This window comes from Chiloscyllium punctatum, chromosome 9, assembly GCF_047496795.1.
Source record: "Chiloscyllium punctatum isolate Juve2018m chromosome 9, sChiPun1.3, whole genome shotgun sequence".
Lineage (NCBI taxonomy): Eukaryota > Metazoa > Chordata > Chondrichthyes > Orectolobiformes > Hemiscylliidae > Chiloscyllium > Chiloscyllium punctatum.
This window is the reverse complement of record NC_092747.1, coordinates 58,013,032-58,037,327: the sequence shown is the minus strand read 5'-3', so window position 1 is coordinate 58,037,327 and position 24,296 is coordinate 58,013,032. Positions and strand designations below refer to the sequence as shown.

The 24,296-nt window shown below is 40.3% G+C and overlaps 1 protein-coding gene across 4 annotated transcripts in view; it reads right to left on the bottom strand.

The window, feature by feature from the left end:
* Positions 1–2,684: 2,684 nt before the first annotated feature.
* The window catches only part of mfsd9 (major facilitator superfamily domain containing 9), a 31,541-nt gene continuing 9,929 nt past the window's right edge, over positions 2,685–24,296 (bottom strand). For 3 of the 4 annotated variants that reach the window (XM_072577594.1, XM_072577596.1, XM_072577595.1), the window contains exons 3-6: positions 20,372–20,415; positions 7,391–7,520; positions 5,435–5,644; positions 2,685–3,594 (exon numbers count right to left, since the gene is read on the bottom strand). In XM_072577594.1, coding sequence (XP_072433695.1) covers positions 2,780–3,594; positions 5,435–5,644; positions 7,391–7,520; positions 20,372–20,415 — 1,199 coding nt within the window. In that variant the 3' untranslated portion in view covers positions 2,685–2,779. The remainder of the gene's footprint in view (positions 3,595–5,434; positions 5,645–7,390; positions 7,521–20,371; positions 20,416–24,296) is intronic. The other variant, XM_072577597.1, reaches the window with a different exon arrangement.

Below are 24,296 nucleotides of genomic sequence, written 5' to 3'. Positions count from 1 at the left end.
GAAGGGTTTTTGCCCAAAACGTCGAATTTCCTGCTCCTTGGATACTGCCTGACCTGCTATGCTTTTTCCACCACCACTCTGATCTAAACCGAGGTAGAAGGATGGCCTAGGGTGAGGTAAGTAATAAGATGTGAGACCAATGGGGAGAAGGTTTCTGGTGATGACAGGACAAAGAAACAAAATTCTGATGAACTGTTGAAAATAAATCTTCTCAGTTATGGTTTTGTCAGAGATGGATTAACAGTCGAAAAAAACCCCACAAAACAGATGTGTGCAGGGCAGTGGTGAGTGAGTGGAAAAAGCTCATTGAAATGAGCAGTTTAGGTGTGAGCAAGCAGAAGTTCAGATCTCAGGAAGTGTGGGGGTGAGAGGGTGGATGGCTGGCTGGGTGGGTAGTAATACCTTAGGTAAAAACTAGGTAAAGGGCTTTTGCCCGAAACATCGATTTTACTGCTCCTCAGATGCTGCCTGAACTGCTGTGCTCTTCCAGCACCACTAATCCAGAATCTAGTAATACCTTAGGCCCAATGTTAGCAGGGCTAAGGAATTATACAACAGCAAGGCCAGAATTGGTATGGTAAATAGTTAAATGAGGTGTCTTGTGGTTGAAGAGATAGTGTGGACAGACAGTGAAAATTAAGAGATATAGAGCAAGATTTGCAAAATGGATGATACTTTGGAATATACTGCCAGAAGAGCCACCTTATTTATGCAATAGTGATTACTCTTCGCAAAAAGTCTAACCCAATGAGTAACAAGTGCTTTGGGATGTGACAACATAAATGAGGATTTATTCTTCAGTTCAAAAAGATGGTGTTGACACAATAAATAGATTTCTCATACTTACGTTACAAAATAAAACTAACACAGTCGTTGCCATTTTATAAATACAGGAAGTACAGACAAAACATAAAATTCAAATATATCAGAAGGTAATAAATATTCATTGTGCAAATTTCTGTCTTGCAAAGGCAATGCCCCTTGCTGAGATATAGTTGAGTGAGCGGTGGGTGATTGAGTATCCTCCCTACATACATGTTCTTCAACTGTGCAACAAGATGCTGACTATCAGAAGCTCTTTGAGTGTCTTTATCAGTCATCCACATGCATCCACTGTCTAATAGAAGTGATATAGAGCACACACTGCTGGCTTGGTTATTAGGTAACCAGAATCAGAGAATCATAGAATCCCTAAAGTGTGGAAACAGGCCATTGGCCCAACAAGTCCACACCGACCCTCCAAAGAGTAACCCATTACCCTACCCTATTACTCGACATTTACCTCTGACTAATGCATCTAACCTACACATCCCTGAACAATTTAGCATAGCCAATTCACCTGACCTGCACATCTTTAGATTGTGGGAGGTAACCGGAGCACCCGAAGGAAACCTATGCAGACAAAATATCCTTTTGTATATGGTCCCCAGACACCTCTGGGAGAAGTCAAGTTTCCTTTAGGAGAGGGTAAGTATCCTTTGGATAATTAGTGGATAAACACATTGGAATTGTCAAGCTAATTGGTGTTGTGAAGGGTGTTCTCAAGGAAGTTGTCAAGAGATTTAAATCTTCCCCATAAATATTTGAAAAATCTGTCTGAAGTGAAGTGAAATAGCAAACGCTATCCATTGACATAAACCAGACGATCTTCATTAGATTAGTGCTGTATGACTGATTTCAAAACCAATCATTATCACAATGGTATGCCAGCTGGTTCACAGTTTGACAGTTCTATGAGCTTACAAAGATTATGATCTGAGACTTTATAAAACACAAATGCTTATTTTCATAAGGGTTAAAGGATGTTAAAAGTAGTGAAAGTTATTATTGAAATTGAGAAGTTTTTTTAAACCTCAATGGATGCTCAAGAATATTATTTATTTTCACTACCTAGTCTGCCTATAGGTGAATTGGCAAGCAGTGTAACACCAGGGGGTGTTTGGCAATACGTTGACACAGGAACTAGAAAGGGCGACAGGAGTAAGTGGAACCAAGGTGGTGGCATAATTTAGCATGGACAGGGCTTGTAAAGTGGAGGATTGTGGGCTGGAGGGTTTTTTGCTTTAATCTTTTTTTCAAAACACCTGGGACAAAGTGCTGGAGCACTGAAACAGGCTTTTTGCATAGTGCACCCCCATACCTCACATTACATGTCTGTCTTTGCACTGTGTCTGGGGGAATCTCCCCTCCCCTGAGTGACTCAGAAAACTTATGCGGTGTGCAACTTAGCCACTAAAACCATGACATTAATGGTTTGATTCCCAGCTCTCTGTTGAGTTTTCTGATGGGTTAAGCCAATAGTTAAGACACTAAAACAAGCTTCAGAACTTGCAGTTTTCAGAGGGTAAAATCCGCAAGCATCCCCACTCCTGATCAAATTAAAGTGGGACTTGGCGGTAGGAAGGAGAGTGGTGGAGAATTTGTGGCCAAGATTAGGTCAGGTTGAAGAAGAATCCTGTTGGACTTGAGGCTCTGTTTTTCTGTCCACAGGTGCTGCCAGACCTGTTGAGTTTCTCCAGCACTTTGTTTTTAAGTGCGATAATCTGTTCTCACCATCATGGCAACATTGTCTGCTGACGTCCACTATCAAAACTCCTGCCCGAGAGGTAGCAGAGACACCAGCATCAATGGAAGTAGAATGCACCAAAACGTAAATGCTTTATACCAAGGAAAACAAGGAATAAAAAACATCATCCAATTTTATAAACGAAATATTACATCTTTATGACAGTTTTTTTTCAAAAAGGTCACATTACTTCATGATATGTTCTGCAATCCCTTAATGTAACTTCACTTTAGCCTCTGTGGGTTTATTGAGTTTTGAATGTATCGATGCCATAAGGAGGATGGCCATTAAAGCTAAGGCAGCACCAAGTCTTGGTGGACCACACACACTGAATTCCTGAACAATCCCAGAAAACAATGGGGCAAGTATACGTGCAATAGCAGTTACTGACTGTCCAGCTCCTATCATCGTCCCTCTAGCCTGTTGCCCGCCTTGGCTCAGTTCCATGTCAGTGATGCACACACGGCCAATAGTGGTTGAAAACCCTAAAACAGTTGAGCACAGTACAACTACCTGTATGGAAGCTGCAACAGAGTACATCACCATCATGCAGCATGTGAGGATGCCTGAATGTAATAGCAGTAAGATCATTTTGCGATGATAGAATCTGATGACAGAGCCAGCTATCAAACCTGATAGGGCTCCAATTATTCCACCGTAGCTGATGAGATATCCTATTAGTCTGGGTGGCACGTTAAATCTTTCTTCAACAGCAAGAAAAAAATTGCTGTAATACAGAAGATTAGCTAGGGCCATAAGAAATCTTACCAGGAAAACATCCCACAGATTAGAATAAATTAATCTTTTTATATTTTCTCCCACCAACATACACTGATTCCAGACAGAACTTGATGATTTGTGTCTTGTTACTCCATTGGTTGTTGTAACCATTGGTTCAGTAGTGCTATTTTTAACTTTTTCCTTTTGTGAAGTAGTGCACTTGGTCTCACAATTCACTTCTGTTGTTAAGTGAAGATCTTTCATTGGAGTATACAGCCATGCTTTGTACGGTAACCTCCAGACAACACCTATAATAATAAAATATCGTTTAAAAAAAAGTCTACACCACACAATGCAATACAATCTCTGATAATGGTATTTAACTACAATGTATATGTCTACATTATTCCCTAAGTACCTCATGGTGACAGGGACCATAGTACAAGCTGGTGAACAAGGAGTGAACATTATGGGAAGGTCAGGTCAAGGCAAGGTCAAGGCAGGTAACAACTCTTGAGAATCCAAAAATGAAGTCTGATAACAGATTAGGCGAGAAGGTGGAAGGCTCAAACCAAGCAGTCAACAAGGGTTTGGCAGCTCCAAGCTTACCCTGAGTCAAACATTGATGAAGTCAAAGCAAGCTATTATGGGAGGGGTTTCAGTCTGTCAATAGTTGCTTTGAGAATGTTCTGGATCCTGACTTTGAGTAGGTTGAGTGAAACACTGCTTCGAAGTCAATGTAGAAGCTGGATTAATAGAGCTGAGCCTTATAATAAAAGAGGATTTATCGTTTCAAATCTGATATTGTTCAGCTACTAGAAAACGGACACCAATATATCCTGTTTGTATTGGTATTATTATAGGAAATGTATCATATTCAAATGAATTGGATGACAGAAAACAGATTACAGCTAAGCAAGAATACCTCAGATTAAAACAGGATCTGGACCAGATGGGCCAATGGGCTGAGAAGTGGCAGATGGAGTTTAATTCAGATAAATGTGAGGTGCTGCATTTTGGGAAAGCAAATCTTAGCAGGACTTATAGACTTAATGGTAAGGTCCTAGGGACTATTGCTGAACAAAGAGACCTTGGAGTCCAGGTTCATAGTTCCTTGAAAGTGGAGTCGCAGGTAGATAGGATAGTAAAGAAGGCGTTTAATATGCTTTCCTTTATTGGTCAGAGTATTGAGTACAGGAGTTGGGAGGTCATATTGTGGCTGTACAGGACGTTGGTGAGGCCACTGTTGGAATATTGTGTGCAATTCTGGTCTCCTTCCTATCGGAAAGATGTTGTAAAACTTGAAAGGGATCAGAAAAGATTTACAAGGATGTTGCCAGGGTTGGAGGATCTGAGCTATAAGGAGAGGCTTAACAGGCTGGGGCTGTTTTCCCTGGAGCGTCGGAGGCTGAGGGGTGACCTTATAGAGGTTTACAAAATTATGAGGGGCATGGATAGGATAAATAGGCAAAGTCTTTTCCCTGGGAGAGGGGAGTCCAGAACTAGAGGGCATAGGTTTAGGGTGAGAGGGAAAAGATATAAAAGAGACCTAAGGGGCAACTTTTTCACTCAGAGGGTGGTACGTGTATGGAATGAGCTGCCAGAGGATGTGGTGGAATTAAAACATTTGAGAGGCATTTGGATGGGTATATAAATAGGAAGGGTTTGGAGGGATATGGGCCAGGTGCTGGCAAGTGGGACTAGATTGGGTTGGGATATCTGGTCGGCATGGACGGGTTGGACCAAAGGGTCTGTTTCCATGCTGTACATCTCTATGACTCTAAGAAGCTTTAGTGGGGTGGTAGGAGCTACTCTTCATTGAGGTTTGAAAGTCTTTAAGGGTATTAGGAGAAAAGGGATGTATCCTTCTTTCTGACATTTGTAATTAGATTATTCTAATAGTTCTCATCAAGTGTAAAATAGGTTGACTCTCTCTTTTGTTTTAACAAACTTTGAAGTTCTTTTTGTAAAAAAATACATTGAAAGCCTCTTGTGAATATGTCCAGTGATTGACCTTTATGTTAAATACAAAGAAAAAAAAACTTTGTCAAGCTGGATCAGGGTTGTCCAGTGTTGTCATCAGCTGGGTTCATAATATTTAATTACACATACTCATGAACATACCAATATTCTGTAGAGGAGACACACCTGCATTTACAAAGAAAATGAAGCAGCAAATGAAGGAAGTGGTATAGAAGCCTCCATCCAGCTCAACAAGATATCCACTAAGTACAGGGCCCAGAATGAAACCCACACTAGAAGCTGCACTAAACTTTCCCATCACATTGGGGCGTTCATGTTCAGGAATCAGGTCTGACAGAAGAGCTTTCAGGATAGATTGAGTATGTTTGAAAATACCTGAAAGTACAGAACAAATAAATCAATTAAAGAGATTAAGGAGATATTAATGCACAGACAGAATTGCACTTGCTAATTTCAATTAGGAACGCTAGTAGCTGTGATTTGCCTTAAACACATTACCTGAGATCCAGCAGCAGTGCTGAGTGTGACTTGGGAACATAAACAAAATAACACCACACACCATAATGCATAGGACACAGTGAATAGTCTTGTAATTATTAATCACTTTCATTACTTCTTTCATGCAGTTTGAACACAAAGCAAAATTAAATACAGACACCTCAAACTGAAGAAAGGAAGGACAACAAATTACTGTATCTAGGTTATTACATATTAGCTTTTACATGTTTAACAGACAGAGTGGTTCCAATAAGGTCAGACACCATCAACTCAGTTTTCTGAAACAATAAGATTCCAGATCAAGAGGACATTGTGATGTAAGGGGTGTGATTTATATATACTAATTTAATTTATTTCAGAGTTTGGATTTTGAACAAGTGGCATATGGGCTTTGGTCTGTGTGTATGAAGGGATTTAATGATTGACTTGTCAGCCTTCCTGGAGTCACATTTTTAAAAGTGTCAGAGAGCAGGTAACTGGGGTTCCTCCTGGACGGATAATGAGACTTTCTTGTTTTGTAAGAATTTTATGATCTGACAGAGCAAATACTGAAAAGCATTACCTTGCTTTAGGTTTAGAAATGGTTAGCTCAGTTGTCTGGATGGCCGTTTGTGATGCAGAGTGATGCCAACAGCACAGGTTCAATTTTTGCACCAGCTGAAGTTGCCAATAAAGGTCCCACTTCTCAATCTCGCCTCTCATCTGAGGCGTAGTGAACCTCAGGTTAAATAATTATCTATTTGTCATCTTTCTCCTCTGACATTATGACAACTTTACCTGTTTTCAATCAATTCCATTGACTCAATATGACATCATGCTATTCCAGCACAGCTAACAATACTGGTTGCTATCTGACAAAGTGGAAAGTCATCAGCTATGTCTTGTCCCACAAATCAAAAAGCAGGGCAAACCAAATCAATTACCTGCATTTAGCACAAGTCAGGGGCTTGGCAAGTATCTCACCTTTTTCTCTGAGAGTATTAGGAAATCCAAATGTTAATAAAATGGTAAAAACAATGGAAGTGCAAAGATATGTCAGGGTTCACGAACACACACCATTAAAATGTAGAAGTACAAAAACAATGATAAAACCAAATGGAATCCTATCCTTTATAAATATCCAGGGGAAAAAAAAGAGGAAGTTTTGCTATAGCTATATAAATCACTTGTCAGACCACATATGGAGTCCTGTGTATAGCTCTGGGCATCATAGCTTGCTGTGGGCAAATTAGCTTAAATTATAACAGTGACTATACTTCAAAACTATGCATTGGCAATTAAGCTTCAGAATTTTTATCCCAAAAGTACCAGTAATTTTCACCTTGTAAACAAGACTATCTAACTTCAACTCACTGGTTAAAGATGAACAAAATTGACATCAACGGAAAAATCACAAGCAATGTGCAATGTTTAAAATAGATGTACAATGTCTAATTGAAACCAAGTCACATCTTTACCACGAGGCACCACAAATATGACATTAAAAAGATTAAAATCTTTCCAGAAACAGGCAGTTCAAAAACACTTTTCACCTCACCCACAAGGTAGTGAGACTCACATACAGCTTATCAAGTCAAATGTATTTTCAAACCTGTCAAAAGACTATTCAGGTTACATGCTTACCAGTGGCAATCCTTGCCAGTATTAGCAATGGGATGCTACTAGAGATGCCAAGTAGACCGTAGCTAAATCCACTAAGTATGAGTGTAATTAATAATACATTCCATCTTCCGATAACATCGCTCCAAGAACCCTAGATTAAAAAAAATTAACTTTGTAATTTTAATTATGATCTTATACTTTAACCATGATGATATCCGGACTTTGTATGTGGCTTTACAGTCAAGAATCCTACCCCTGTTGCAAAAATCACCACGTGGCTATTTCACTAATAAGAGTTCATGTACACAAATGCCAGTCAGTGACATATCCCTAAGACAGAATCTAATCATCTTCCACTACCAACGCATAATGGCAGCACTGTATAACATCCACACGATGCACTGCAACAATTCACCAACACTCCTTAAACAGCACCTTTCAAACCTGTGGCGTCTGCCACCTAGAAGGACACATCGCAGCAAATGAATGGGAAACACCACCATACACCCTGGCTTGAAACTGTATCACCGTTCATTCACCATCATTGGATCAAAGTTCTGGAAATCCATTCCTAACACCACAGCGACTGCATTGGCTCTAGAATGAAGGTCACCACCACCTTCTCAAGAGTAATTGGGATAGGCACTAGGATGTTTCCTAGCCAGTGATGCCCAGACCCCATGAGTCGATAAATTAGGAAAAGAGTACTTCCTGTCATCATGGATGGCAGCATTTAATTGGGGCATTAAATAGAAACAACAAAATTATTGTTCTTCAAATTTCTTAGCTGACAATGTTTAACAAATGGTATCCGAAATACTCCTTTCAGCAATTTGGCTTCACTTCTCGAATACAATTATAAAGATTATTGTTCCATTTGACAGAAGACAACAGTCGGTCAAATCTAGATAATTGGAGCCCTCTGCTGGTTTACTGAGGGTTTACATTATCTGAATGCGGCATAGCTGTGCTTTTAAACACTGAAATGGAAAAATAAACAAGATAAATATCTTCAAAAATTATTTATCAAAAACAGCAGTTGGCAATTCTATCATAATTTTAGCATCAGTAGAAATGTTTTGCCTGGTTGTAAGCAATGCGGTTGACTCTTAACTGCCCTCTGGACAATTTGGGATCGGCAATAAATGCTGGCCAAGGCAAGTGATGCCTTCATCCCTTGAATGAATAAAGTTGCAGCTCTATTTTGTTTGCCAATTTAGTTTTAAAAATATAAAAAGCCATATCAATGATTAATTCCATTGCATATAGAGCAAGCATTAGATTGTACATTAGGTTGCACACGACACAGACACAGATTACAGCACTTTTTAAACAAAAGATACAAAATTGGTGTCTGCCATTTATGGCCTCTATATACAGTGAGATAATTTAAAGTTTGAATCAAAATAAAGTTATGCTAAACCTGCACAAAACAATGGTTCAGCCTCAACTTAAGTTCGCATTCAGACCTGGGTACCACACCTTGGGAAGGGTGTGAAGGGAATAGAAAAGGTACAATAAAAGTTCATGAGAACAGTCCAAGAAATGAGAAACTTCCATTACATAGATGGATCAATGAAGTTGGAAGTGTTCTCTTTGGCGAATAAAGGGTAACAGGAAATGTGATGGAGATATTCCAATTCATGAGGAGTCTCAGCACAATAGTTAGGCAGACACTGTTCTCATTAAGGAGCAGAGGGCAGCACAGTCAGGATAGCAAGTGAAACCTCATGGCAAGCTCCTGACAGACACACAGGGAAAATCTTGGAAAACAGACACCATCTAGTGACTAGCAAAGGAGGTACGCAGAAAGAAAATTCAGTTCAAGGTGGATTCAACCTTGCCACTTCCAAAACCGTTTGAAAACATTGCGTAACACAAGTAAAACAAAAATGATAAAGTTGGAGAAAGTCATTTATGTATCATTGAAATAGCAAAAAATCAAAAGATTAGGTCAGTATATTGTTGCATGCAATGGGCAGCATTGTGGGCAAGATAAAGAGACCTATGGGAGCCTAAATGGTGTTTTTGATTGTTTAGTTTGTAAACAGGAGTAGGCTAATGTCTAGGGAAGACATTAACTACTTCATTATGATCTCTACTATTTGGCAGTAATCACAATTACTGAATGCTAAAAGACAACTTGATCAGGGACAACATAGTGGTCAGTTTTTGGTGAAACTCTCTTGGACTTCCTATACTCTAAGAAGGCTTAATGTCAGTTGTTGAGACAGGCTGAGATCTACAAGTCTTAAAAAGCATTGAATCCTTTGGACTCCAAATAGTTTGGAAGAAGCGTTTTAGTCTATTTAGTACACTGGCTGCAAAAATGAAAGTGTGCCTCAATAGCACCCAGGGAAGCATCAAGAGAGCATGCCAGATATCAGCTTGTCATGTTGCCACTACAGTTGGAAAAAGGTTCCAGCAGCTCAAAGAACTTACTGCCTATATCACAAGCTGTCATGCTTGTGGAAAAGTCAACAATTTTAAATCAATAGGTCATTCCAAGGAACTTTTATCCTCAAAAGCAGAGGCAAAAGCCACCAAAGGTCATCATCCAAGAAATCAAAGAACCAGCAAATGAAGAAATTACCTTCCTTGGAGAAACTAAGAAAAAACATAATAAATACTACAGCATTAATATAGAGATCAATGAATACCCTAGTAATTTCTGTACACCAGGATGAGAAACAATGGCTTAATCAAATTAGACTGTAACCTTCATTAATTCAGCTAAAGCTCCAAATGAGATAAGATTAAAGGCCTGAAAGCAGCAAATATTTGGGGTTTGGTGCAGGGGCTTTGAAATACTATATGTAATCCAGAACCAAGAACATTCACCATTAAGCATAAAGGCTTGAATGGATCTGAAACTTATTTCCAAAGTTAGAATTAAAATCAGATTTATCATCATGTGTACTCATGTATAAGAATACAGAAGCACAATGAAAAGTTATCATTCTCCAGATTTAGAAATGCCGGTGTTGGACTGGGATGTATAAAATTAAAAATCACACAACACCAGGTTATAGTCCAACAGGTTTATTTGCAAGCACTAGCTTTCAGAACGCATCAAGTGGTTGTCACAACCACCTGATGAAGGAGCAGCACTCAGAAAGCTAGTGCTAGTATGTACCTGTCAGGCAGGGAGGAAAGGGTCATGTGAGGGAGCTGTGATTTAAGAAGGAATTGGAATCCCTTGTTAAAGGGGAGAGGGCGGCCTATGTGAAGATGAGGCATGAAGGTTCAATTGGGGCGATTGAGAGTTATAAGGTAGCCAGGAAGGATCTGAAGAGTGAGCTAAGAGCAGCAAGGAGGGGACATGAAAAGTCCTTAGTTGGTAGGATTAGGGAAAACCCTAAGTCTTTATATAGGTATGTCAGGAATACAAGAATGACTAGGGTAGGAATAGGTCCAGTCAAGGATAGTAGTGGGAAGTTGCGTGTGGAGGCTGAAGAGATTGGGGAGATACTGAATGAATACTTTTCGTCAATATTCACTCAGGAACAGGACATTGTTGCCAATGTGAATACTGAGTCACAAGTAATTAGAATGGATGGCTTTGAGGTATGTAGGGAAGAGGTGTTGGAAATTCTGGAACAGGTGAAAATAGATAAGTCCCCTGGGCCTGATGGCGTTTATCCTAGGATTCTCTGAGAAGCAAGGGAGGAGATTGCAGAGCCATTGGCCTTGATTTTTATGTCCTCGTTGTCTACAGGAATAGTGCCAGAAGACTGGAGGATAGCAAATGTAGTTCCCCTGTTCAAGAAGGGGAGTAGGGATAACCCTAATAACTATAGGCCGGTGAGTCTCATTTCTGTTGTGGGCAAAGTCTTCGAGAGAATTGTAAGGGATAGGATTTATGAACATCTGGATAGGGATAATGTGATCAAGGATAGTCAGCATGGTTTTGTGAAGGGCAGGTCGTGCCTCACAAACCTTACTGAATTCTTTGAGAAGGTGAATAAGGAGGTGGACGAGGGGAAAGCGGTAGATGTGGTGTATATGGATTTTAGTAAGGTGTTTGATAAGGTTCCCCATGGTAGGCTACTGTAAAAAATACGGAGGTATGGTATTGAGGGTGAGTTGGAGGTTTAGATTAGGAATTGGCTGGCTGGAAGAGGACAGAGGGTAGTAGTTGATGGTAAAGGTTCATCTTGGAGTGCAGTTACTAGCGGTGTTCAGCAAGGATCTGTTTTGGGACCATTGCTGTTTGTCATTTTTATAAATGACCTGGAGGAGGGGCTAGAAGGTTGGGTGAGCAAGTTTGCAGATGATACGAAAGTCGGTGGAGTTCTTGACAGTGAGGAAGGATGTGTCAGGTTACAGCCGGATGTAGATAAGCTGCAGAGCTGGGCAGAAAGGTGGCAAATGGAGTTCAGTGTAGCTAAGTGTGAGGTGATTCACTTTGGTAAGAGTAACAAAAAGATGGGGTACTGGGTTAATGTTCGGATACTTGGTAGTGTGGATGAGCAGAGAGATCTTGGTGTCCATGTACACAGATCTCTGAAAGTTGCCACCCAGGTAAATAGTGCGGTGAAGAAGACATATGGTGTACTGGCTTTTATTGGAAGAGGAATTGAGTTCCGGAGTCCTGAGGTCATGTTGCAGTTGTATAACACTCTGGTGCGGCCGCATCTGGAGTATTGTTGCAGTTTTGGTCGCCATACTATAGGAAGGATGTGGAGGCACTGAAACGGGTGCAGAGGAGGTTTACCAGGATGTTGCCTGGTATGGCAGGAAGATCATATGAGGAAAGGCTGAGGCACTTGGGGCTGTTTTCATTGGAGAAAAGAAGGTTTAGGGGTGACTTGATAGAGGTGTACAAGATGATTAGGGGTTTAGATAGGGTTGACCATGAGAACCTTTTTCCACGTATGGAGTCAGCTATTACGAGGAGGCATAGCTTTAAATTAAGGGGTGGTAGGTATAGGACAGATGTTAGGGGTAGATTCTTTACTCAGAGAGTCGTGAGTTCATGGAATGCTCTGCCAGTAGCAGTGGTGGACTCTCCCTCTTTATGGGCATTTAAACGGGCATTGGATAGGCATATGGAGGATAGTGGGCTAGTGTAGGTTAGGTGGGCTTGGATCGGCGCAACATCGAGGGCCAAAGGGCCTGTACTGCGCTGTATTCTTCTATGTTCTATGTTTTATGACTATAACCTGATGTTGTATGATTTTTAATTTTGCACCATTCTCCAGTGCCATCTTAGATACAAAATGCCAGAATTTAAGAAAAACAACAAAAGCAGAAATAAAAGAAAAAATTGAAGAAACTAAAACAGTGTCTTGATTCAAATCTCCAAAATTGTTTAAAAGCTTGGGCAGACTGAAAATACTACACCACACTGTCACAGTGAATACAAAATCCGTTTTTTTTGTTTACACCCGGGGAATCCCAACAACTTATCCTGACAATGATCAGAACTCAGAAGTAAAATAGAGGCAACGCTGCATTAAAGGGTTACTTTGCCCATGACCAGACCTACCAGTGGTCCAAAGTAATTGCATCCATCTTCAACCATAAATACTAAATAAACAATTCATCCTGGCCTCAAACTGAGGTCCCTGGCACCAAGGATGCCTGACTTAAACCAATGTGATTCACTCCATGTGATATCGGGAAATAGCTGAGGTGAAGTAAGTGGTATTCAGTAGGAGGATTCTATCCCCATGATCCATCTAATGCCCTAAGATTTCAACTCCTTTCTGACCATATACTTATTAGAAGGAATCCCTAGAATCATAGAGTCATAGAATACCTAAAGTGTGGAAGCAGGCCATTCAGCCAATCAAGTCTATACTGATCTTCTGACAAGCAACCCACCTAGACACATCCCCCTACCCTATCCCTGTAACTCTGCATTTACCATGGCTAATCCACCTAGCCTAGGCATTCCTGGACACTATGGGCAACCAAGCATGGCCAATCCACCTAACCTGCATGTCTTTGCACTGTGGAAGGAAACCACAGCACCCAGAGGAAACACATGCAGACAGGGTCGCAAACACCACACGGATAGTCACCTCAGGGTGGAATCAAACCCAGTTCCATGACACTATTAGGCAGCAGTGCTAATCACTGAGCTATCGTGCCACTTCATGGCTCAATAAAAGACAAAACATGACCAAATAGTCAGCATAGTGCTCAAAACTTTACAACATACAGACTTATCTTCCATGGAACATTAACACCAGTAAAACAGTAATCAGGATATCATTGGGGATTTGGGGGTGTGAGGGAATGTGGAGGAGTGGAAGATGTAGGGGGAAGAGCCCCTTGACAAGACTGCTCACAGCTGCTTTTATCCCCATGGTGTTCTGTCTGCAGTTCTGCCCAGAACTTTGTGTTGAGAGTTTACTAGTCGGCAACTAAACACATCTGAATCACCACTTCCACCTTGCTTGCAGTGAACCAGAAGGAAGACTGGAAAACCCTTGCCAGGCTCCATTCACAAGCCTCAGCAGAGTTTAACTAATTAAAAACTGCAAATACGTGGTAACAGGACTGAATGAACACCCCCTTCACTCCACCCTCATCCCCATCATGTTAACTCTGGGAAAATGGCCTATCAGAGGTTTCAAATCTGGCAATGTTTACTCTCTGATGGGCTGGGAATCAATCAAATTCTAATTTTGAATTGATTTATGAATATCACAAGTACTGAGATACAGTGAAATGTGCTGTTAGTATGCTATTCAGGCAGATCATACCTTACATAAGCATATCAGAGTAACAGAACAGAATGCAGAGTACAGTGTTACAGCTACAAAGAAGTTGCAGAGATAAATCAACTTTAATATTTGAGAGGTCTGTTCAAAGTCTGATAACAGCAGGAAGAAGCTGTTCTGGAGTTTGATGGTATGTATTAGCAACTTTTCTATCTTCTGCCTGATGGAGGAGGGTGGCAGGGTCTTTCATTGCATTGGCTCCTTTTCCAAAGCAGTGAGAAGCATAGAATAGGTCAATAGGTGGAAGCCTGGCTTGCACGATGAATTTGGGTTGTGTTCACCACTCTCCATAATTTCTTGTGGTCTTACGCACATCAGATGCCATACCAAGTTGTGATGCATCAGGTCAATGGTGCATCTATAAAAATCGGTAAGTGTCGTTTTGGTAATGCCGAATTTCCTTAGCTTCCTAGGGAAGTAGAGGCGTTGGTGTGTTTTTTAACTTGTGTGATAACATGGATGGACCAGGACAGACTGTTAGTGATCGTTACTCCTAAGAACTTGATGTTCTTGACCATCTCAACATCAGCTCCACTGATACAGACAGGGGCTTTCCCTCCACTCCACTTCCTGAAATCAATAATCAGATCCTTTGTTTTGCTGACATTGATGGAGAGATTGTTGCCTTTACACCATGCGACCAAAGCGCTCTATCCCTTTCCTGTCTTTGTTTAAGGTCTGGCGTACTATGGTGGTATCGTCAGCAAACTTGTAACTTTTCTACTCTTTAGTCCACTGGCTTGGATTTTTCAGTAGGAACTCTTAATTCTGAAAAGGTTAAGGCTAAGATTCATCCAATCTGAAGGACTGGAGTGGTTTACGAACAATAGTGAGAGACGATGCAATAGGGGATCAGACAGGCATTTCTGTGGCAGTAACAATGACTCCAAGATGGTATGTTACTGCCCTGGTTTCTAGGGTGAAAAATGTCACAAAGCATCTGCAGGACATTCTCAGAGAAAGGTGATCAACCAGAGGTTGTAGTCCATATAACTGAGCCATTGCTGGGTTTTAAAATTTTTATTCATTTATCAATTTAGTTTGGAGCTGTGAACATGGATTTGTGAGCTGAAGATAAGCTTTGGACTTTGGGAAACAGCTTGTGTTAAAACGAAAACAACAGACCAAACAAGTTTTGGTTTGTTTGTGAGGCCAGGCCTGGAAGTTAATTGCAGGCTGATTCTTGATTAAAAGGGTTCCAACAGACATGGGAAGAGCAATGCATTTAAACAGATAGTGTAAGTTGGCTATTAACAAGGCCAGTACCTGGGAATTGGTTTCAACAAGTCTAGGAGAGACCATACATTCAAACAGATGGCAGATATTAAATGGTAATTGTGGCTATGGGAAAAGATAGTCAGTCTAGCAGGGGGAAGGGCAGAGTTGGAGTTTGTTTGGAACTGAGGACAAGAGTTTGACCGCTGATAACATAGCATGAAGATTTTAAAAGCTCCCTGCCTAAGCTCCCTTACCACTTTTTGGAAGCTCAAGGGGTGAAAACTTAGTTAGAAATGTACCTTTATATATCTTTAGAAGTATACACTAAGTTTACCTATGCGAAAGGAAAAGGTAACCTGATTGACATCTGAAAAAAAGGAGTCCACATTACGAAACACATTTCAGTAACCTGGCCAGTTCAGTTATTCTCTTTTATTTATCCTGAACTGGGTTTGCTCATCTGTCTGTCTTTTATGTGAGTGAGGACTGAAAACAAATGTTCCTGATTTAACACATAGATATTAATTAGATTACTGTTTTGTTTAATGTTTTCTCAGCTAAAGGTATTATATAATTTAATATATTGTTAATTTTTGTGTAATATTCAAAACTGGAGTCTGGAATTAATTATTTGCAAAGTCTGAGGTTGGTTATTCAAAAGTCTGGTTAGGAACCACTGGCGTAACTATTGAGGGTCTTCAAATGTTTAATTCTATTGTGTTGCAAATACAGACGTAGAAGGGCTGATTTGATTTGGGTGTCTGTCTCTATTTTGTAACATAATCGTGGGCTCAAGTCCTGGATCTTGACAAGGTAGGTCTGAAATTGGACTTTGGTACTTGGACTGGGTAATCAGGTATGAGGTTTGTACTCAGATTTAAAAATAATCCTTTAAAGGTTTTTGAACTTGTCAGATGTTTCCCTGGTATGATTACAGGGTAGACTAAAGCTAAATTAGCAGATTTTAGCCAGCAGATTGGAAATAAAGTTGCTAGAGCAAACTAAGAAGGCAAACATTATAGATTTAGAAATGAAATAGTTGAATTTAGTGGAAATAGAGGGGGCAAGTAGGACAGGGAGTACATTGGATGCATTGGTGAACCTGGAGTTCTCTGAATTTAGAAGATTAGGGCGTGATATGATCAAAGTTTTCAAGGTATTAACAGGAAAAGACAGGGTAGTTAAAAATAAACTATTTCCACTGGGTTAGGAATTCTAGAATTGAGGGGTATTGTCTAAGAACTAGGGTCAAACCGTTCAAGAGATATGTTAAGAAGCATTTCTACACACAAAGGGTGGTAGATATTGGGAACACTCTTCCACAAACAACAACGGATGCAGGATCAGTTGTTAGTTTTCAATCTATGATTGATACATTATTGTTTAGCAAAGTATTAACGGATATGGGCCAAAGGCAGGTAGATGGAGTTAGATCACAGATCTGCTACGATCTCCTTGAATAGTCAAACAGCTTTGAGGACGGAATATCATACTTCTGATCCTAAGAGTTGCAGTTCAGGCAAATGGGAATGACACAATTGGATATGGAATTCCAAAAGACAGAAAAAGTGAAGGAGAGGGAATGAGAATTTAAATTAAAATCCCTGCAACTTCTGCAAGATAAGCCAGAGGTTTTGGGAAAACCTGGAATACGATAATTCAAGTCATAATCCACAGTTCAGACAGCAAACGTTTAGAGTTGTGCAAGTTTTGCCAAAATTCAAAGAGAAAGATGTGGAAGCATTTTTCATGTCATTTGAGAAGATCGCAACACAAATGAGGTGGCCAAAAGCAGATCAGAACATATCCATGCAAAATAAATTAACTGGTAAAGCACAAAAGATTGATGCATCCCTGTCAAAGGAATATTCGAGGGATTATCATGAGATGAACAGGGCTATTCTATGAGTTGATTCTAGAAGCATGCAGGCAAAGGTTGATCATTTTTACGGACTATAATCCACCGAGATTTGTGGAATGCATTAAAGATAAGACTCCACGGTGGCTCAGATGGAGTTTAGATTTGCAGCAATTTAACATAAAAATTGTACGTGTCTGGGAAAGAAAATATAGTTGCCGATGCCATATCGCAAACATAAACTGTTGTAAATCTAAAAACGTAACCAAGAAATTTCAAAAGTGATTAAAAATCAGATTGGAGGAAATATAAACTGCTGAGGTTTCTGTATTTTGTTTTTATTTAAGTGTAACTAAGCTTATCATGAAATGCACTTTTTGTCCATGTTTAAACCAAGGCTGTAATGATGTCAGGAGCTGAGTGGTCCTGGCAGAACGCAAACTAGGCATCATAAGCAGGCTATTGCTGAGCAAGTGAAGCTTGATAGCATTGTTGATTACACCTCCCATCACTTTACTGAAAATCAAGAGTAGACTGATAAGGCAGTAATTGACCAGGTTAGATTTGTCCTGCTTTATTGTGAATAAAACATATCGTGGCAGTTTTCAACATTGTTGGGTATTGGAACAGCTTGGCGAGTGGTGTGGTAAGATCTGGAGCATGTCTTCAGTATCTTTGTGGGAATGTTGTCGGACTCCATACCCTTTGTAGTATACAGTGCCTCCAGACTTTTCTTCATATCATATGCAATGAACAGAATTGCTGGATACATGTATCTATGAAACTGGGGACAATTGGAGGAGCCTTAGATTTTTAGAATGCTTTTGACAAGGACACCTACATGAGGTTGTTTAGCAAATTTAAGTGAAATAGGAGGTGTGGATTAATGTTCGACTAACAGACAGAAAACAAGAGTAAGAATAAATGAATTATTGTCGCATATGGCAGGTTGTGTCTAGTGATGTATTGAGAGGATCAATATTTCGGCCGCAGCTCTCCATAACACATATCAATGATTTGCAACCAACTGTTCCATTTTCAAGTTTGCACATGGCACAAAACGAGGTGGAAACGTCTCGTGCAAAGAAGATGCAGAGTGGCTTCAAGGGGATCTGACAGACAATAATGGGTGTGGGCACGAAGATGGCAGATGGAATATGTGGGAAAACGTGAGGTTTTCCACTTTGGAAGGGAGAAGAGATGTGCAGGATACTTGTTAAATGCTAAGAGACCTTTTTTAAAATGTAGATGTATGAAGTGACATGGATGCTTTTCCACCAATGTCACTGAAAGTGAACATGCAGGTGCAGCAGGCAATTATACCAATGGTATGTTGGCCTTCATCACTAGAGGATTTGAGAACACAACTACCAAACTCTTACTTCAATTGTATAGGAACCTGGTTAGACTGCATTTAGAGTACAGTAAGTAATCCTGGTTTCCTTACATCAGAAAAAATATTGCCAAGTATAATGAACGTTGACCAGACTTATTCCTGGAATAGTTGAAGAGACCTATTTAGAGGCATAAGGGAAAGTGGGTCTGCATTCTCTAGAATTTTGAAAAATGAGAGACGATCTCATTGAAACATTTAAAATGCTCAAAGGGATAGATAGAGTAAATGCCATAATATGTTACCCCTGTATGGAAAGTCTAGGATAATTTAAGATAAGTGGAAAGCCACTTATGACCAAGATGAGGAGAAATTCATTTTTACTCAGTTGTGAATCTTTGGAGTTCTCTACCTTTGGTAGCTGTGGAAGATCAGTCACTGAATATGTTTAGAGATTGACAACTCTAAACACCAGTGGCAAAGGCATACAACAAAGTGAGAGAAGGAATTGAAGTAGATGTTTAACTACGATCGTATTAAATGGTTGGGTAACTCAAGAGACTGAATGGCCTACTGCTGCTCCTATACTCCTTTCGTGGAATAGTGCAAGATTAATTCCATTAAGCGCCTGGCATCTTGAAAGCAATTCTTCACCGAATTTTCAGTTACTTTAGCTCGAAGCAGTGCACCAGTTTTATTCTCATTCCCAATTGGAAATCAATTCTATTCTATTTAAAGATACATGTCACATTGAACCAAATGATTTATTTCAGCAGGACAAATTTCAAACATTGCTTCAAACAGCTGCTCGCTGACACACCATGAAGAGATGGAACATGTGGTGTTATAGATTCCTGACGAATTAATATGCTCATTACAAGCATTTCTTCCTGAAGGAATTCAAAGGCTGCAGTTTTTGCTCTGGTAAACACAATTGCTGTTACGAGAAACTCAATGAAGAGTCTAACTCCATGAAGTATTGGATGAAAATATGCGAACTGAAATATGTGTGAAATATAACCAAAACAAATTCCCTTCTCCCTTATTGTGACAAGACTGAGATGCCAGCACTAACATGTGAATAATTGATGTACCAATTGTTGTTGCTAGATGTCAACAGTCCAAGCTATGATTTGATTCTCATTTGCTTGAAACAAATAATATATTATGATCAGTAACATCATTTTCAAATATTAAGAAAAGTGACAATTACAACACAGGCTTAAATGCATTGCTATGGTATCTTGAGAAGCTCATACAAAGCTTATATTAATGGGTTCATTCATTGGTATGCTGAGCAATGTTTTGCTACTTGTGAATAAAAATGTTAAAAATCAAAAATAAATTAGTGACGAGAATGCTGCTTCATAATTCAACGCAGGGGTTGTTCAAAACACACTTCCATACTGAGGCTACAGCATGGTACAGTGCAATAATGAGCAGTACTATGCCAAGGTCACACTGTGGACTGTGCCAGGCTATCTGGCAACAACCAGGAAAGCATTCAACTTGCAACAACAGGTTTACATTCAGCCAAGGTTTCCTTTTAACTCTCACTGGTCATCTCTACACATCTAGGTTGGCCCATGATTGAACTGAGGATGGACACTGAAATAGGCTGCTGATACTTCCACATAAATATGTAGTTATTTTTGCTGATACATTAAGGGTTTTCAAAACCATTCATAACCTTACGAGATGGGAGATCGGCGATAGTAAGACGACATTTGACTTAATGAATAATAAAATCATTTTTGCAGGGAAAGTTTTGTTTGACTGAGAAATTAAAAAAGGCAATGTTGTTCAAATTCTCTAAATTGCTCAAAACTATTTTAAAATAACTGAGATGTGATACTTACAATTACAGTACTGGAAAAGAGTTGCAGCAGTCCATATACGGAACCTGTAATAAAAATGCACCCACTTAGGTTTAAAGCAATCTTAGCTGTTGACAGCTATTATCAAACCCTAACGACTGTGAGTTAGGAAAGTGAGAACTGGGGATAAGGGCGCTGGGAAGTTGAGGTCCTGTTGCAGCTAGAAGTGGGACCTGACACTATCTTTTTGAAATGATTTCCCAACCAATTTAAGGGGTTGGGATGCAGTAATTGTAATGAGGTCAGCCAGCTCGACCTCGTGGAATGTGAGTTCCCTGACTGAGGTGGTTAATCTGGCCCAATCAGGGAGCCCTGGCTGATAGATATAAACAGGTGTGTCAAAGGTTCTGTTTACTCTGAGACTGGCTCTGAAAAGGCTACACCAGAGTCAGGGTTTCCACATGGAAATAAAAGGTGACTTGTTGGTAGGATACTGACCTCTGTGGAGTTATTTCAGAAAGATTAGGAGCACATGGAAGTCAGAACATTTATGATTAGATGGGGGTCACAGGGATCAGATATTGGTCAGATCATGGAACGCTGGGATTGGTGGGGGAGTTCACTTTGGTTTGGAACACAGGGAAATTTTGAGGATAGCTTCAAGGCCTGGAGGAGGCACTCCTGCTCCTCTTGACCTATAAGCACTTACCTGTAGGGTTATCACTGGACTGTTAATGCAGAGACACAGGTAATGTTTTGGGGAGCTGACTTCAAACCCCACCATGGCAGATGGTGGAATTTGAGTTCAATAAAACTTTGGAATTCAGAGTCTAATGATGACTATGAATCCATTGCTGATTGTCAGATGAGTCCAACTGGTTCACTAATTTCCTTTCGGGAAGGGGAGCGTCAAAGGCTGAGGAGTGACTTATCGAGGCTTAGAAAATCATTAGATTAGATTAGATTAGATTACTTACAGTGTGGAAACAGGCCCTTCGGCCCAACAAGTCCACACCGACCCGCCGAAGCATATCCACCCAGACCCATTCCCCTACATTTACCCCTTCACCTAACACTACGGGCAATTTAGCATGGCCAATTCACCTGACCTGCACATTTTTGGACTGTGGGAGGAAACCGGAGCACCCGGAGGAAACCCACGCAGACACGGGGAGAACGTACAAACTCCACACAGAGAGTCGCCTGAGGCGGGAATTGAACCCGGGTCTCTGGCGCTGTGAGGCAGCAGTGCTAACCACTGTGCCACCATGCTGCCCACACATGAGGGGCATGGATAGGATAAACAGACGAAGGCTTTTACCTGGGGTGGGGGAATCCAAAACTAGAGGGCATAGGTTTAGGGTGAGAAGGGAAAGATATAAAAGGGTCCTAAGAGGCAACTTTTTCACGCAGAGGGTGGTGCGTGTATGGAATGAGCTGCCAGAGGAAGTGGTGGAGACTGTTAAATAGATTACAGCATTTAAAAGGCATCTGGATGGGTATATGAATAGGAAGGGTTGAGGGGGATATGGGCCAGGTGCTGGCAAATGGGACTAGATTAGGTTGGGATATCTGGTCGGCATGGATGAGTTGGACCGAAGGGTCTGTTTCTGTGCTATACACCTCTATGACTCCTAACTGCCATTCTCATCTGGACTGCACTCTATCTGACTCCAGACCTACAGCAATGTAGTTGGCTCTTAGCTGCCCACCAGGCAATTAGGGAAGGGCCATGATGCCCTCATCTTGTGAATGAATTAAACAAAATATATTCGTAGACCATGAGGTGTAGGAGCAGCGCAGAATTAAACCATTTGATCAGCCATTCAATTTTTCTTGCATCCATTAAGCTACTGCTGAGTCCTATGTAACCCTGGTTAAAAATTATTTAATTTAGAAGGTCAGTTAAATTATAGCTATTTTTATCAATCTGTTACACACTTATCTGGGGCAGATGGGTCTTGAAGCTGGATCTTCAGGCCTACAGGTAGAGACAGTATCACTTTACCATGAGACCCTCACTCAATGGAATTTCAGATATTTTCTCATCAACCTGCTCAGATAGTGCACTGTATACCTTTGGAACAGTTGGGACTTGAAGGTGGGGACACTGCTAGCGTGCAATTGGAGCCCTTCAATGAAATTCTACTTAGATATCTTCTAAGGAAATTAATTGCTGAATTTACCTTCGCTAATTAAGTTCCACTTCGGCAATTAAAAATACTTGCAGGCATTCAAATATGAGAGTTGCAAACATCCATTATTTTAACTGTCAAATTTGGGTTTAAACTACAGCCCCTCTTTTTTACCGACAAAAATCACAGTCATTAACAGTAGCTTAAAAGCAATCAATATCATGATTATATCTTACATATAAACAAGCTAATCGGACTAAAATTAGTCATCGGAAAAATTATAGATGCTCTTTAATTTTAGTAGAGATTAGGACCAAATACCCTCTGCACATTCTAGTTCTCCAGGTGAACACCCATCAATGACTGATCAAAATGTACAAATGTTGCACGTTACAAATTTCTACAGAAAAGACAGTCCTAAGAAAATAAATAATTTTCCGTACAGTCACCTCAGACCTGATTTTAACTTACTCAGAACATATTTATTTATTCAGAATTAAAAATCAGGCCAAAGACTCCTAGAAAAAAAGTTTAACCAAAATTTATATTTAAAACTGTACAGGATTAACAAATGCTTAGGAAACATGAAGCTGAATTTCAGATACTTGAAATTTTATTTCACTGAGGACAAGAAATTGGAGTTATCAACAGGAAATAAGTGCTCAAAATTCCCAACATAAAGCTGTTGTCATTGCTACAGAATGTTAAATCACCAAGTCAAAAGTAGATTTCAAATACAGCTGACCAACCTTGATTCCAAGAAATGTGCAAGAACTCTAAAATCAAAGTAACAAAAATATTACCTGAACTTCAGACTATTACAACCATCTGAATAGAAAGCAATAAGTAAGTTACGAGCTGGAAATCTACTCTCTCTGCAAATAAGATACTCAAAATAGTTCAGTGAATAAAGCAGGTTTCAAAGTCAGTTGGTCTGTTCAGTTATATTTCCAATAAATTTTCTTTGCAAAATAAAAACTGAATGAACTGCAAATGCTGTAAATCAGAAACAAAAACAGAAGTTGCTACAAAAATTCAGCAGGTCTGACAGCACTGTGAAGAGAAATCAAAGTTAACCTTTCAAGTCTGGTGACCCTTCCTCAGAACTGATGGTAGCTAGGAAAATGTTGGTTTTTATGCAGACGATAGGGTGGGGGTCTAAACAATAGGTAGGGATAGAGCCCAGAGAGAAAGAAGAACAGTTGGACAGACAAAGGAGTCAATAACAATCTGGTTGGGAGGGTGTATAGCTGTTAATGGAGACTGTCAGTGCCTAACAATAAGTGGGGTGTAATGGCAGACTATGTGATAACAAGGTCTGGTGTGTGGCATTAGGGGAGAGTTCAGGACCTAAAATTATTCAACTCGATATTGAGTCCAGAGGCTGCAGGGTTCCCAAGTGCAAAATGAGGTGCTGTTCTTCCAGCTTACACTGAGCTTTCCTGGACATTGCAACAAACCTGAGACAGAGATGTTAGCCAGGAAACATAGCAGTGTGTTGAATTGGCATGCAACTGGATGCTCAGGGTCGTTTTTGCGGGCAGAAAGTAATTGTTCTGTGAAGTGGTCACCCAGTCTACACTTCATTTCCCCGAAGCAGAGGAGAGCACATTAAGTGCAGCGGATGCGAGATTGTGAGAAGTGCAGATAAAGTGCTGCTTCACCTGGAAGGTATGTTTGGGTCCTTGGATAATGAGGTGGGAGGAAGTAAATAGGCAGGTGTTACATATTCAACAGTTGCGGGAGAAGGTGCCACAGGGGCACGCTAGAGTGAAGGAAGAGTGGACCAGGGTGTCCCGGAGGGAATGGTCCCTGTGGAAGGTGGCCAAGGG